Genomic DNA, 12,677 nt, shown 5'->3' with positions numbered 1-12,677 from the left:
ACACATAACCAGAAAAGTACTCAGAGGAGCGCATATTTCCACCAAGGCCCAGCAGTCCCCTTAAATTCAATTGAGCTGCACCAAATTGCACACACTCATAGATTTCAGTCCCCTAAATATGCCCTGCCATGATATTAGCCACCTAAGATTCAAGCGCTTCACATAATGAAACCTCAAAAATAAAAATACCACAGTTTATGGTTTTGAGGTTTTTACTGAAATGAGATGAAAAGAGTCACGTTGCTATTTATATCCACCATGCTGGGCCGTTTTCTTGCATCTCACTCTAAGGAAGTGCAACTTCCATGTTATCATCATCAGGCTCTGGATACATAATCTGATTTAACTTGCTACGAATGTAAAAACATCAGGACTAACGAGACCTGCCTTAACTGTTCGTGTCTGATCTGTCAAGGTTCCTTTATCAGCTGACGTCACCTAATTGAAACGCAGCAGCATCAGCAGGAAGATTTTCCCTCACAGGCATCGTGCTAATGCATGTAAATCCAAACAAGGAGGACTGTGTTGTTATGCAAAGCCTGGAGGAAAGTAGCTGTTTCCCACCTTGATGCTAACACACACACACACACACACACACACACGCACACACACACACATTCACATTACTCAATTAGTCACAGCAGCAGCATCAGTAGCCCTGACGCACCTCCCCCTCCGAACCATAAAAGGCAATGGGAGGGGTTAACGCTGACTCGCTAAAGACATCCTGTAGTGCTTTGTCATGCCACAGGCCCATTTGGGCAAAGGAAACAACACACACACACACACACACAAACACACACAGAGGGCAGCATGAATGACCACTGGTCATGGATCACTTAACAGCTACTGTTGACCACAACCACGTCTAATAGCACTCAGGACTACTTTCCTCTGACGCTTCTCTCACTGGACATGTGCATTAATATTCACATGACACTCAAGTCATACATGACTGAAGCCAGAAGTTATAAATACAAAACATAACAACAGCTCGAGCAACTGGACTGTGCAGATAAAATCAGGGAGAGGCAGCAATAACTGGCTTCATATTCTGTGACTGCGATGATAAACAAGATCATAACGACGATTATCTTGTATAAGTTTGATTATGTGAGTTCAGCAGGATGAATCCAGCCTGCGGTGAAGCATATTAGCAACAAATAAGAAGCTCAGTATTAACTCAGGGGAAGGAGGACACTCACATGACTCCTCTGCTCTGTAGACGAGCGTAACTGGAGCACCTCACTGTGACCTCAAGTAAAAATGCTTCATTCAGACACAAAGACAGAAGAGGGCTATGAAACACACTGCAGCTCTCATACAAATCCCCCTTTCCTTTTAGAGAGCGCACTGCACAAGGCCTGGTGCAAGGTTATTGAGCCCTGCCACAGACACAACACAGAATATGGTCTTACACAGGGATCTGTAGGAGATCAGAGGAATCTCAGTCTTTAAAAACAGAGACACAAAGAAAACGCTTGACATCCGAGCATCAGACACAAGCTAGTGGATCAAAGAGTCTTTCGCTCCACAGAGAGAGGATATAATTCAAAGCAACTTCATATCAACAAATGTCTATTATATATCAGACTGAACTGATTTAACAAGTAGAGATGTTGTGATAACAGCAGCAGAAATGCCTCAGATACTGTGGAAAAATGACGCGTCAGGAATGAGCGAGTGTGCAAATCTACTGATCCAATAGAATCAATTAGAATATTAGTTTCACTTTTTTTCTTCTGGAAAAATCATGTCTTCAGCATTGCTCCCAAACAGCAGTTGGGAGTTGCGAGCTGTACTACCACTGGCAAATTCTGTTTTTAGGAAAACACAATAGTAAAATGGCGATGTGTGCAAAGCTTCACCGATTTAAAGGAAGTGGTTGCCGTGTATTCCATTTGTGTTCATTTTCAGTTGTGACTGTCAAACTGGAATGAGATAATAATGTTCATTCTCTGTATGTTTTTGTTTTCCAAGTGGTTTATCTTGAGCCAGGCCATTCAACTTCATACAGGGTGAGTAGCATACTGTTAAAATACATTATACAAGTTATTATTTCTTAAAATTCACTGGTATCGGATCTGGACTGTGTATTGGCCGACACGCAAAGTCCAGGTATTGGAGTCGGTATCAGAACATCTCTAACTGAAAGTTGTACCATATGTACCATTTCTCCGTAAACCTCCGCAAGGCAGACACACTGCTAAAGGCCGAGCCCTGGCTAACTTCTACCTCCGAGCGGTCCGAGCCAGAGAGCAGGCCGCTGTGTTTATCCTGTCAGAGGTATGTTAACACCAGGCCGCAATCCTGGAGTTCCTAAATTGCTGTGTTAGATTACAGCCCAGCGGAGAGCACGCACACACACTCACACAAACACACACGGACCACTTAAAAGCGATAGGAAAGGCGTTGGATGACAAAACCGTGACCGACGCTGAAGCAGCAGCAACAGGCAGTCTGCACGGAGGGCCAACACCTGCCATTTACAGTAGAACTACAGACGCCTGGCATGTGGTGGAGCTGAGAATGAGATCATTAAGGCTGCTGTTGGATTCATGCAAAAACAAAGATGACTTCATATTTCTTCTCTGCTGTATTTCATGTACACGGCTATATCATACATCACGTATGAGTGCATAAAAAACACAGGAATAACAGTCTTGTGATCTGCTTTAATCTTAAATGCTATTAATTTAGGCGAAAACGAGTGCAGCGAGGGAGAAGTGAAAGTTTTGGGGCGTCTCCGCAGGCCGATAGTAAGATGACACTCATTCACTGGGCTTTTACACTGACATGTTTACAGCTGCTGCCTGGAGGGAAATCATCTCTGTGAAGAAGTAGAGCAAGTGCAACTGACTGTCAACTACCATTAATACCAGGCAGGTTAGGGTTTGTTTGCTGAGACGGACCAGAGAAAAAATATTTGAATTTTGGGAAACACAACGTAACAGCGCAGGGACGTGAGAAAATGAGTCTCGAGCCGGTTTCAGACAAACTCAGATGTGGCTCATTACTGATGAGATCAAATGGGAAATTAGTTCAACGCACAAGGTTTTATGGGTTTAAGGAGATGGAAGTCTACAGCTGAAAAAAATATTCAAGGACAAATCAAAGTCTGAGCTGTTTCTCACACGCAGCTCTTTTTTTTTCCTCGTGTTTCTCAGTAGTTCAAGTTACAACACTGAAGAACAATGATTATGTTTATCTTAAATTATATATAGTGGAAGTAGATTTGTCTTCAAACTCTGCCTCCAACCAAGAAAAGGATGACGGATTACATAATCCATGTGACGGAGATTTAAAGCAATGCATCGATTACTTGTACAAACGATCGTCAGATTAAGCCATTAAAGAATAATCACTACTTTATGCCCCGATCCATCACAAATAAGAAAACTCTCAAGTGAGGACAGTGGTGGACGTAATAAACACAACATTTACTGACGTTTAACGTATTATTTAATTGAACTCTGAAACTGAAACACAGCCATCACCATTACATGTCTGCCGACACAACAGCCCCACATGCATGACCCGGGGTCCAAGCATAGGGTCACAGGGGAAACTCCTTTACCGTAAAGTACAGAGTAAAAGGGACATAGATGTTAACAGACAGGAAATGTGTCTCTGGAAGCTGATTAATTGAGCAAAGTCCATTTTCTTTATTCAAACTTTTTCTTTTATCATGTATAAAGATAAGTAAACTGTTCTATCTTTGGATTTTAGACTGCTGGTCAGCAGCGACACCTGTCATTGCAGAGTCACTGTGTCTCAAGTGTCGACGACACAGTTCGCATATACAATGACCGACGTGTCTGGATAACTGCAGGTGCAGGTGAATTGTAACGGCTCTTTTCACTATTATCTTACGATTCTTAAACCTCTCTGTCCTGGCTCCAACTCTTTGCTGAGGAGAGCCGTCACGCAAACTCAATATCCTCTTTTAAATCTACATTTTTGTCTGTGTGCTTTTTCCTAGTTCAAATCTTACCATCTATTTAAACCAGTTAATGTGTTATGACTCTATTCTCATCTGTAACATTTCTGTTTATTTTCTTCAAATGGCCTTTTTAATGGTTTCTTATTGTTTGCTTGTTAACTGTGTCCTATTGTTTACCTTCAGCTTGTAAAGCACCTTGTAAAATGTTTTGAAACGTGCAGTATGAATACAGATGATTATTATTTGTAGACAAGGTCATTTTGATTAATTGGAGAATAATAAGATGGAGAACACGTTAGCAGGCTCGGAAATGATTTAAAGCATTAAAATGTGTGTAATGAATCTAGGGTCCCGTCAGTAATTTAAGATATGTCCATATAAATCAGGTTTTCTCACTTTCTATGTCATAATAAGTGCAAATTAGACAAATCATATATATTGTTAAGTACAAATGATGCTGATGGCAGCAGCCTGCTGGTCATGGTACATTAGCTCGGGCTAATGTTTGGCACCGATCAGCTCTTTAGAAATGTAAAGAGGTGAAGTGTCTGTGTCATGGGGCTGGAAACTGATCTCTATCAGAAAAATACAGAAGGTGAGCGAGACTGAAAACGAAAGGAAAACGCAGATTTGTTTCCCTTGCAGCCGATCACACGGACCAAGATGCGCACCTCCCACACTGTGTAATCTCATTTTAAAATCATATTTATAACAAAGTCAAACCAGATTACACGCTCAGGATTAGTCCCCTCGTGTATTTTTGCCCCGAGCCCAGAGGATGTCTCGGGGAAATCGGTTAAAATGCACCTTCATAGGTGTTGCATCACCTTGCGTATACCTGGCTGTCTCCGGTCCAGAAAAAAAGCAGCAACCCCGCCTTCACTGCAGTAATGGTACTGACCGCCATTCCCCTCCGCACACAGCGTGCAGTTGTCTCAGGAATTACCGCAACACAATAGATGGAGAGGGTTTGTCTCGCTGCACGATGGAGGGATAAGAGGAATAACCACCTTGTGCACCGCTCGTTTCCCTGCACACACACACACACACACACACACGCAGCTGCAGGGAGCACTCGACCAAAAACGACTCCACGCACACACACAGAAAAAAAACCAAAACGCACATAAAAGAGATGATGCACAAGTGGGTCAGAAATGCGTGTCGATGAGATAAATCCCGCGAGAATGAAGGGAGGCGAGCATCCATGCGGAAAAAAAAAAACTACGAAATCATCCTCTCTACCTGCACAAGTTGACATCTGGAGCGGTCTTTCTCTCTGCTCCTCACCAGACACCGAGGCTTCAGGAGGCGGATGCTGTTCCGGTCACGGTCGAGAGCCGCAGGTGTTATAATGCGTTTCTTTTTCTTTTAAATCTATGTCCAGGCCATTTGTCAGCCCCCCACCCCCCTGTTATCCGTGCGTGCAGGTAAACATGATGATGATGAGGATGATGATGGTGGCGGTGAGGATGATGAGGATGATGGCTCCTGCACGGACGCACAGAGTCACCGTCGTGTCGTCAGCAGCAGGAGGAGAGAGGTGGGAGGGGGTGGGTGGAAAGGTGCTTTCCAGCCCCTCGACTCAACCATCACACCTCATCACGGTAGATCTGTGCAGATTCTCTTGATTTTAATAGGCTGATGTCATGTAAGAGGGGGGGGAGTACAGGTAAGAGACCGTCCAATGAGGGACACTCCCTGAGAGGCTTCGTCTACATTTAAAGTTACTGCACCAACCTGCGTTTAAAGTTTTATTTTTTTTCATATTCCAAACAGACCCAGACCACGTGCACCTATCGCATGAGATCGAGTTTGTAATGGTATGATCGAGATAAACTCCCGTTGTTAAAGGGTTATTACACCTAAAACACGACACACACACACAAACAACCACCACCGAGTGCGAATGCAAAGCCCACGTGTCTCCGCATAATGAAGCCCCAAAAAAGACAACATTTCAAAACCGATTTCACACGTGCACACAGCAGCAGCGGAACATGTGCACTGTGAGCACTTTGCATGATGCTCAAGAGGAAAAACCACGATGAGAAAGAAAAAATGCAGGATTTGCGAAGCTGAACTGGTGCAAACATGACAATACACCCTCCAGAGGTTTGCCTTGATTTAAAGTTTGTGCAGGAACCAAGTTCTAGTTTTATAATCTTGATCTAGAACAAATGGACCCAGGATGAGTCTCAGCCCACACGCACCTTATCAAACAGCAGGTTTGTAAAAGCTTCGTGAAGATCAACTCCACGTATTTATAACACATTTAACACGACTAAACAAACACCAAGTAAGATAGCGAAGACATACAAGCCCACGTGTCTCCCTGTAGTGATGCCAAAAAATACAACATTTCCAACCCGATTTTACAGATGCAGAGAGCAGCAGTCGAACATGTGCAATAGAAGTGATTTGCAGGATGTTCAAGAGGAAAAAACACGATGAGAAAGAAAAAATGCAGGATTTACGAAGCTAAACTGGTGCACTCGTGAAAAAAAACATCCTCCAGGGGGTTTGTCTTAATTTAAAGTTATCACAACAACCAAGTTATATTCTTATCTTTATCTATAACACATGGAGTCTCAGCCCACATGCACCTCATCTAACATCCTGTTTATAATGGCATCATCCAAGTATTAGAGAATTATAACACCTTTAACACGACAAAGCAAACACCAAGTGAGATAACAGAAGCAATAAATCTGCTTCTAATCTCCACAATGATGCCAAAAACAAGCTTCATTTGCAGCATTTCAAACATGTGCAACAAGCAGCAGTCGAACATGTGCATTATGCGCAGTTTGCATGAGAATCGAGCAGAAAACCCAACGCCGAGTGAGGAAAAAATGCTGAATTTACGAAGCTAAACTGGTGCAGATGATAAGGAAACGCGCACAAAGGTGGAAATAAAGGTACTTTTGCAGACTCGACACTCTTACCTTCGCTAAAGGGAACATGTGGTGTTGCAGATGCAGCAGGGAGGGGTGAAGAGGCGATCAAATAAACATCCCATCTCTTTTAGCCATCACCGGAGCAGCGGTGCACCCACACTAAACCAAACCCCATGCAGAAAATCCACTGCGATAAGCGGCGACAACACGATTCACCGTCCGGTGGAGAGCTCTCACGGCTAAAGTTGAATTATTCTGACCGGGGGAGAGGCGCTGAAGCATCCGGGGCCGAGAGGGGAAAACTAATCCCGCAACAAACCTCGCCCTGAAAAAAATCCATCCACTTAAAAAAAAAAACTACAAACTGCGCTGAACGGGCCACGTTGTTATGAGAAAGCCCCGCAACCTGCCGCCAAGAGTTGCTGTGCGTGGGAAAGTGGCAGAAAAGTGGAGAAACAAAGATGGAGAAAAGTGTTGAAGAAGAACCGCGGAGGAGAGTGAAGCGCTCCTCGGGTTATTATAGCAGGCGGATAACGGTTCACTCCTCCGGGCGGCCCCATGCACCGCTAGGCGGAGGAGCCAGCCAGGTATAACGGTCCACCACCACCCTGGGACGCGGAGAGTCCAGAAAAAACTCCCCGAAACGTCCCCAACTCACTCCCGCAAACTCTCCGGGAGGAGTTCACCGAGGGGGGGACGGCTCCGGCGGCCGGCCCGGGGCGCTCAGAAGCGGCCGCGGAGGAGTTGGGACTTACCGCTGCTCCTCTTCGGGTTCGCCTGTTTTCTGCGCTTACACCTGGGGCCATCCGCCATGATCCTCTCGCTGAGTCTGAAACGCAGCCGCTCGCTCGTCACCTCCTCCCTCCTCCTCCCCTCCTCCCTCCTCCTCCTCCTCCTCCCTCCTCCTTCCTCACCCCCTCCTCACCCCGTCCGCTTTACGACATCACCTTCCCCCTCGCGCAGGAAACACCTGGTTTGCGACACACTGGCCCGCCTTTACGGCATCACCTTCTGGGAACACCTCAGCACGTGGCCCCTCCTACCGGCCGCACATGGGTTTGTTTGTGGCGCTCGCACATGTTCCGGGAGCTGCCGCCTCCTCCTCCTCTCTGCCCGAAATAAGGAGGTGGGACGCGGCCAAGCGTTCGTCTGCAGGTGGACGTGACGGATCAAAGAAGTAAAGAGTGATGTGTCCGCGAGCAGAGCGAGAGTTCAGAGTATTTCATCTATTAAAGTACCAGTAAACCAACGTAAAGTAAATCTGCGTTAAAGACACGAGTCAGAAAAAAGAAGCTTGTAGACGTTTTCTGAGCAAAACATCAAAAATCAGCAGAAACATTTGTATTTGATTTATTTCAGTGGTAAATGTGAAAAGGTACTTTTACTACTATTAGTGTACTTCAGTTTTTATTTGGGGGACTTTTCAAAGTAGTCCATTTAAGTATTCTTCACAAAATGTCAAAAAGTCTGTAAAATCTCCAGAAATTCTTTTGTCTGTTATGGATGTGAAAAAAGTACATTTACTGCTTTACTGTACTTACATGCAAATGTCATGTATCTGTACTTCACTGAAGATTTATTTTTGAGTACTTTTTTTTCATTTTTACTCCACTTTATATATCAGCAAATATATGTACTTTCATTTTTTCATTATATAATTATATTAATAAAAGTACTACATTTTTGCAGTGGAACTGGTATTTATTTTGGGGTATTTTTCAAAGTAGCCTATATGCAAAATATCAAAAGTATTACATCAAAAAAACGACTCTAGTATATCATATGTTATTGTTTGCAGTGGGGGGATGTAACAAAGTACATTTACTGCATTGCTGTACTTCAGTTAATTTTTCATTTCATCTATACTTGTTTATTTTTGGGTACTTTTCAAAGTAGCCGATATAAGTATTGTTAACAAAAAAGTATTAAATCAGCAGAAAGAATGTCTCCAGTTAAAGATACTTTATTATTTGCAGTGATGGGATGTAATATTTACCTTATTACTTCAGTTTATTTTTCATATAGCTGTACTTTATTTTAGTACATTTAGTTTTGGGTACTTTTCAAAGAAACCTATATAAGTATTGTTAACAAAATATCAAAAGTATTAAATCTGCAGAAAAAATGTCTGGGAAAAGGCAGATGTGAGTATTTGTACTTTTAAGATTTTAATAAATAAGTACATTTAACAACAAGCACTACATTACTTTTACTCAAGTATAAGTTGATGTGGTGCTTTGTCTATATATTTGTACTTTTGAAGTTAAGTAAAACTTCTTAGTACTTCCCTCACCACTGTATATTTGTTTTTTAATACTGATACAATAGTTTAATACAACAGTGAAAGTCTTCTAGTCTAAAAAGTCGACTGGTCTGTGACGTCTGAACTAAAAGTCTGGTCGACTGAGACTTTCCTATTTGTGTCACCAGCTTTTCGACACCAACATTAGCTACTTTGAGCGGCTGCACTGACTGCAGCTCGGCAGCCCGCGTAGCTAGCCCGTTAGCTTCGTCACCAGCATGCTATCAATCCTGGAATAGACTGGTCCGAGAGGGATTTACCGGTTGCATCCTTTGCTGCTCGGGAATGGAAGGACGGATTTAAAAGAGTCTTCGAGCCTGGTCACGGGGCACCGACACCATCGGTCTTCAGATGCAGCCTCTAAAAGAAGCGGCCACTGATTTAGGATTCTGTTTGTGTCCAGCCAGACTTTTAAAACTAAAATGTGACCAACAGCCTTTCCAAAAGTCTAAAACCTGATTTCTGAATGAAAATAGCAAAAGTGGGGTTTCAGCTAACTCACCTTAGTGCGGGCACAGATTTGAGTCCTGAAGTGGGCTCAGTTCTGACCCGGTACTTTGCTGTGTTTCTTCCGTAATTCTCCGTCCCCACTTCTCACTTATCTTTAACACATATCTTTAAAAAAAGAGAAAATCTCATAATTGATTCATTCTGAAAATGGCCCACATCAATCAGGACGTAGCCACATGGAGGCTAGTTTCAGTGATGAGGTCAGCTCACACACAGACTCACGAACAGATCGTCAGACGGGTGCAGACGCTACGTAGATGTAACATGAACTCTGTGAATCAGCTGCACAAAGAAATTCAACAAACGATCTAATGACCGACTGGAGAAAATGAGTAAACTGTAAATACAGGGGAGCAGATGAAGGAAACAGGAGCAGGTGTGGATGAGGGTGTGGAAGTTCCAGTAAAAGTAAAAAGAAACCAGGTGAGCAGACGGATCAGCGGGTATAAGCTCCGGGGACATCTGTTGGACAGGTGGAGTATGACATAAACGAGACAGAAATCATGACGGACGGCCTTGTTTGTACTTAAGATAAGATTTACTGGTGTTAAAATCCAACATGTGACACCTTTAAAAGAAAAACCATCAGTTGTCAAAATGTCAAGACCTTTTGAGCAGCGAGTTCCGAGAAAGGTGAGTCCAGAAATACACGCTCGTACAAACACAGAGCGCTGTTGTGTCCTCAGCGGGGACCGAAGTTCAATGACAGTTCACTGCAGGTCAGGGGAGCGGCCTCCGCGATCCCGTCGAGCTATTCTTGTACCTGCCGACGATCAGGTTTCCAGCTCAGACGCACCAGGTGCAACAACAACCAACCAACGAGCCTCCTCTGCATATTCTGACACTGGAAGAGAGCTGGTGATGTTGAAATTAGACGGCAGAGGATTACCAGGGGGACAGAAAGCTTGAGATTATATGCATTGTTCAGAGGTGTTTCATTGTCGCCGTGCTGCGTTCACATGCCTGACACAACAGCGAGAACATAAATGAGCATGGATTGGATTATGTAGGTATTTGTGCAGGAGGGAGACACGGAGAGAAATGTTTCATTGTTGATCGCACGCTGTTAATCTGGTCGCTCCTCGGATGTTTGTGATCAGCAGAATGTTTGTATGCAGCCAAATATTTAAAACCGGGGGGGGGGTTTCTGAAGAATCGCAGGTAATCTCAAAATATAAAGTATTTTCCTGCAATTCAGATGGAAATATTTGAAAATGTCACATTTTTACCGGAGCCTTTAGCTAAATTATATCCTGCATCTGTTAGAATGACCATCAGGGATTTTTGGGGTCAGATGCAAATATAAGAGAGTCAAAAATTGCAGATCTTGTTTTCAGATGATGCGTACAAATTATTCCAAAGACGTTGTTATCAAACCGTTAAGAAGAAGAAATGTAATTGTAGCTTGATATTTTACAGATTAAACAAATAAATAAGTTAAAATAAGATAAACTAAGATAAGAGAAACTAAGATAATCCTTTCTTAGTCCCACTTTGGAGGCAATTTGCAAACACAAATACAACCAATTGAATTCAGAAACAGTCACAGGTAAGCACACATATGTTCTGCTATGTCTGTTCGCTTTAAGTAAATTATATATTATAATGTCTCTTCCATCGCTGCTGCTAGTTCAATAAAACCTATGGAATAAAATGTGCTTCTTCATTTTCCAGTCACCCACAGAATACACAAAGATTTTGTAGTTAAACTTTTGTAGATACTTTGAGGATGACGTCACAAATATTAAAACAATTTCCCACTTTTTTTTCTTTTGTTTTGCAGATTGTAAATAAATCACAGTGTTTTTTTGGTTGTTGTTGACGTTCATTCATCTTTGTGTAAAATGTGCAGCTGTCGAAATGAAAGTTGTGACTGATTGTGACAATGCCTGACCCCCTGCGACACAACAGTAATGCTTTAATTGAATCTCCTACTGACAGGATATGAAGGGCCACAGGGTCCTCTCCTCTCTGGGGCTTTAGTGCTCTGCTACATGACAACGTCTCTACAGGTGATCGTCAGTGAAAGAGGAAATGGATGCCATTATTCGATGCTAATTTGTTATTGACATGAATATTGCGGCTCAGAGGGCTTCTGGGCTTTTATTCCTCTTTTCATTTGTATTTCTGCTGGAAATCTTTCTGATGAGACTCAGCCAATGGACTGTGAGTATTGTTCTTTGAAGAGCAGCTTCACCCTCGGGCTAAATTCCTGTTTTATTCCTTCATCAGCAGTTTCCTTTGTCATGTGTGAAACAGGGGTTCTACCTTTGAGAGTGAAGCTGGATCTGACAACAGGGAATTTAACCCCTGAGCCTGTTCGACTATGAATGACACACCTACATTTAAAGTTAAACCTTGTTAACATTTGTTGATTTTCTGTTTTATATTAAACAAGATTTTTATTTCCACTACAGCGGTGTCAGGCGTACAGGTCTGCTGATACGTCTCATTTTGTGATGGTATTACAAGAAGTCTTAGCGGAGAAGATGTCGATCAAAGCTTCAGCCATGAAAAGCCAAAGCTCATTATTTATGTTCTCACACTGGACGTACCGATCAGCTCCTCCAGAACCGGTGTGGCAGCTGACAAAGAAGAAGAAGCTGTGGAAGGTTCTTTGCTTTCACAAACCGAACAAGGCAGAAACGTGGACGGACCAAAACAAGGAACATCGATATTTGAGGGCGGTGCATGTTTTTTGGCTTTCCTTTTATCCTCAGTGATTTATGAAAACGTGTTGTTTGTGTAATTTCACAATAAATCATAAATATTAGATCACAAAGAGAAAAACTGCGAGAGTCCGAAGAGGGCTGCCCAAAACGTCTCATATGTCCAACGGTCAAATAAACAGCATTTTATCAGCAGTTTGACAGTAAAGTTGTTGGGGGCAGTTTGGGATAACAGGCTCCTGTTATCACTGCGAAGTCTCCAACATTGTAGAGAAGATGTCTATTTCAATTAATTACCATTTTAACGATGTTTAAATATTTTTGTTCCTAAATATCACGGTTGTTAAATGTTG

At 42.8% G+C, this 12,677-nt stretch overlaps 1 protein-coding gene across 3 annotated transcripts in view; it reads right to left on the bottom strand.

The window, feature by feature from the left end:
* zeb1a (zinc finger E-box binding homeobox 1a) overlaps positions 1-7,744 on the bottom strand; it is a 46,570-nt gene extending 38,826 nt beyond the window's left edge. Inside the window, exon 1 of one of the 3 annotated variants that reach the window (XM_069511026.1) lies at positions 7,599-7,744. In XM_069511026.1, the coding sequence (XP_069367127.1) occupies positions 7,599-7,656 (58 nt within the window). In that variant the 5' untranslated portion in view covers positions 7,657-7,744. Of the gene's footprint in view, positions 1-5,188; positions 5,479-6,891; positions 7,154-7,598 lie in introns of those variants that run through there. The other 2 variants (XM_069511030.1, XM_069511027.1) reach the window with 2 other exon arrangements.
* Between the last annotated feature and the right edge of the window lie 4,933 nt (positions 7,745-12,677).

Source organism: Paralichthys olivaceus, chromosome 16 (assembly GCF_024713975.1).
Source record: "Paralichthys olivaceus isolate ysfri-2021 chromosome 16, ASM2471397v2, whole genome shotgun sequence".
Taxonomy (NCBI): Eukaryota; Metazoa; Chordata; class Actinopteri; order Pleuronectiformes; family Paralichthyidae; genus Paralichthys; species Paralichthys olivaceus.
This window is presented reverse-complemented; position numbering and strand designations above follow the sequence as displayed.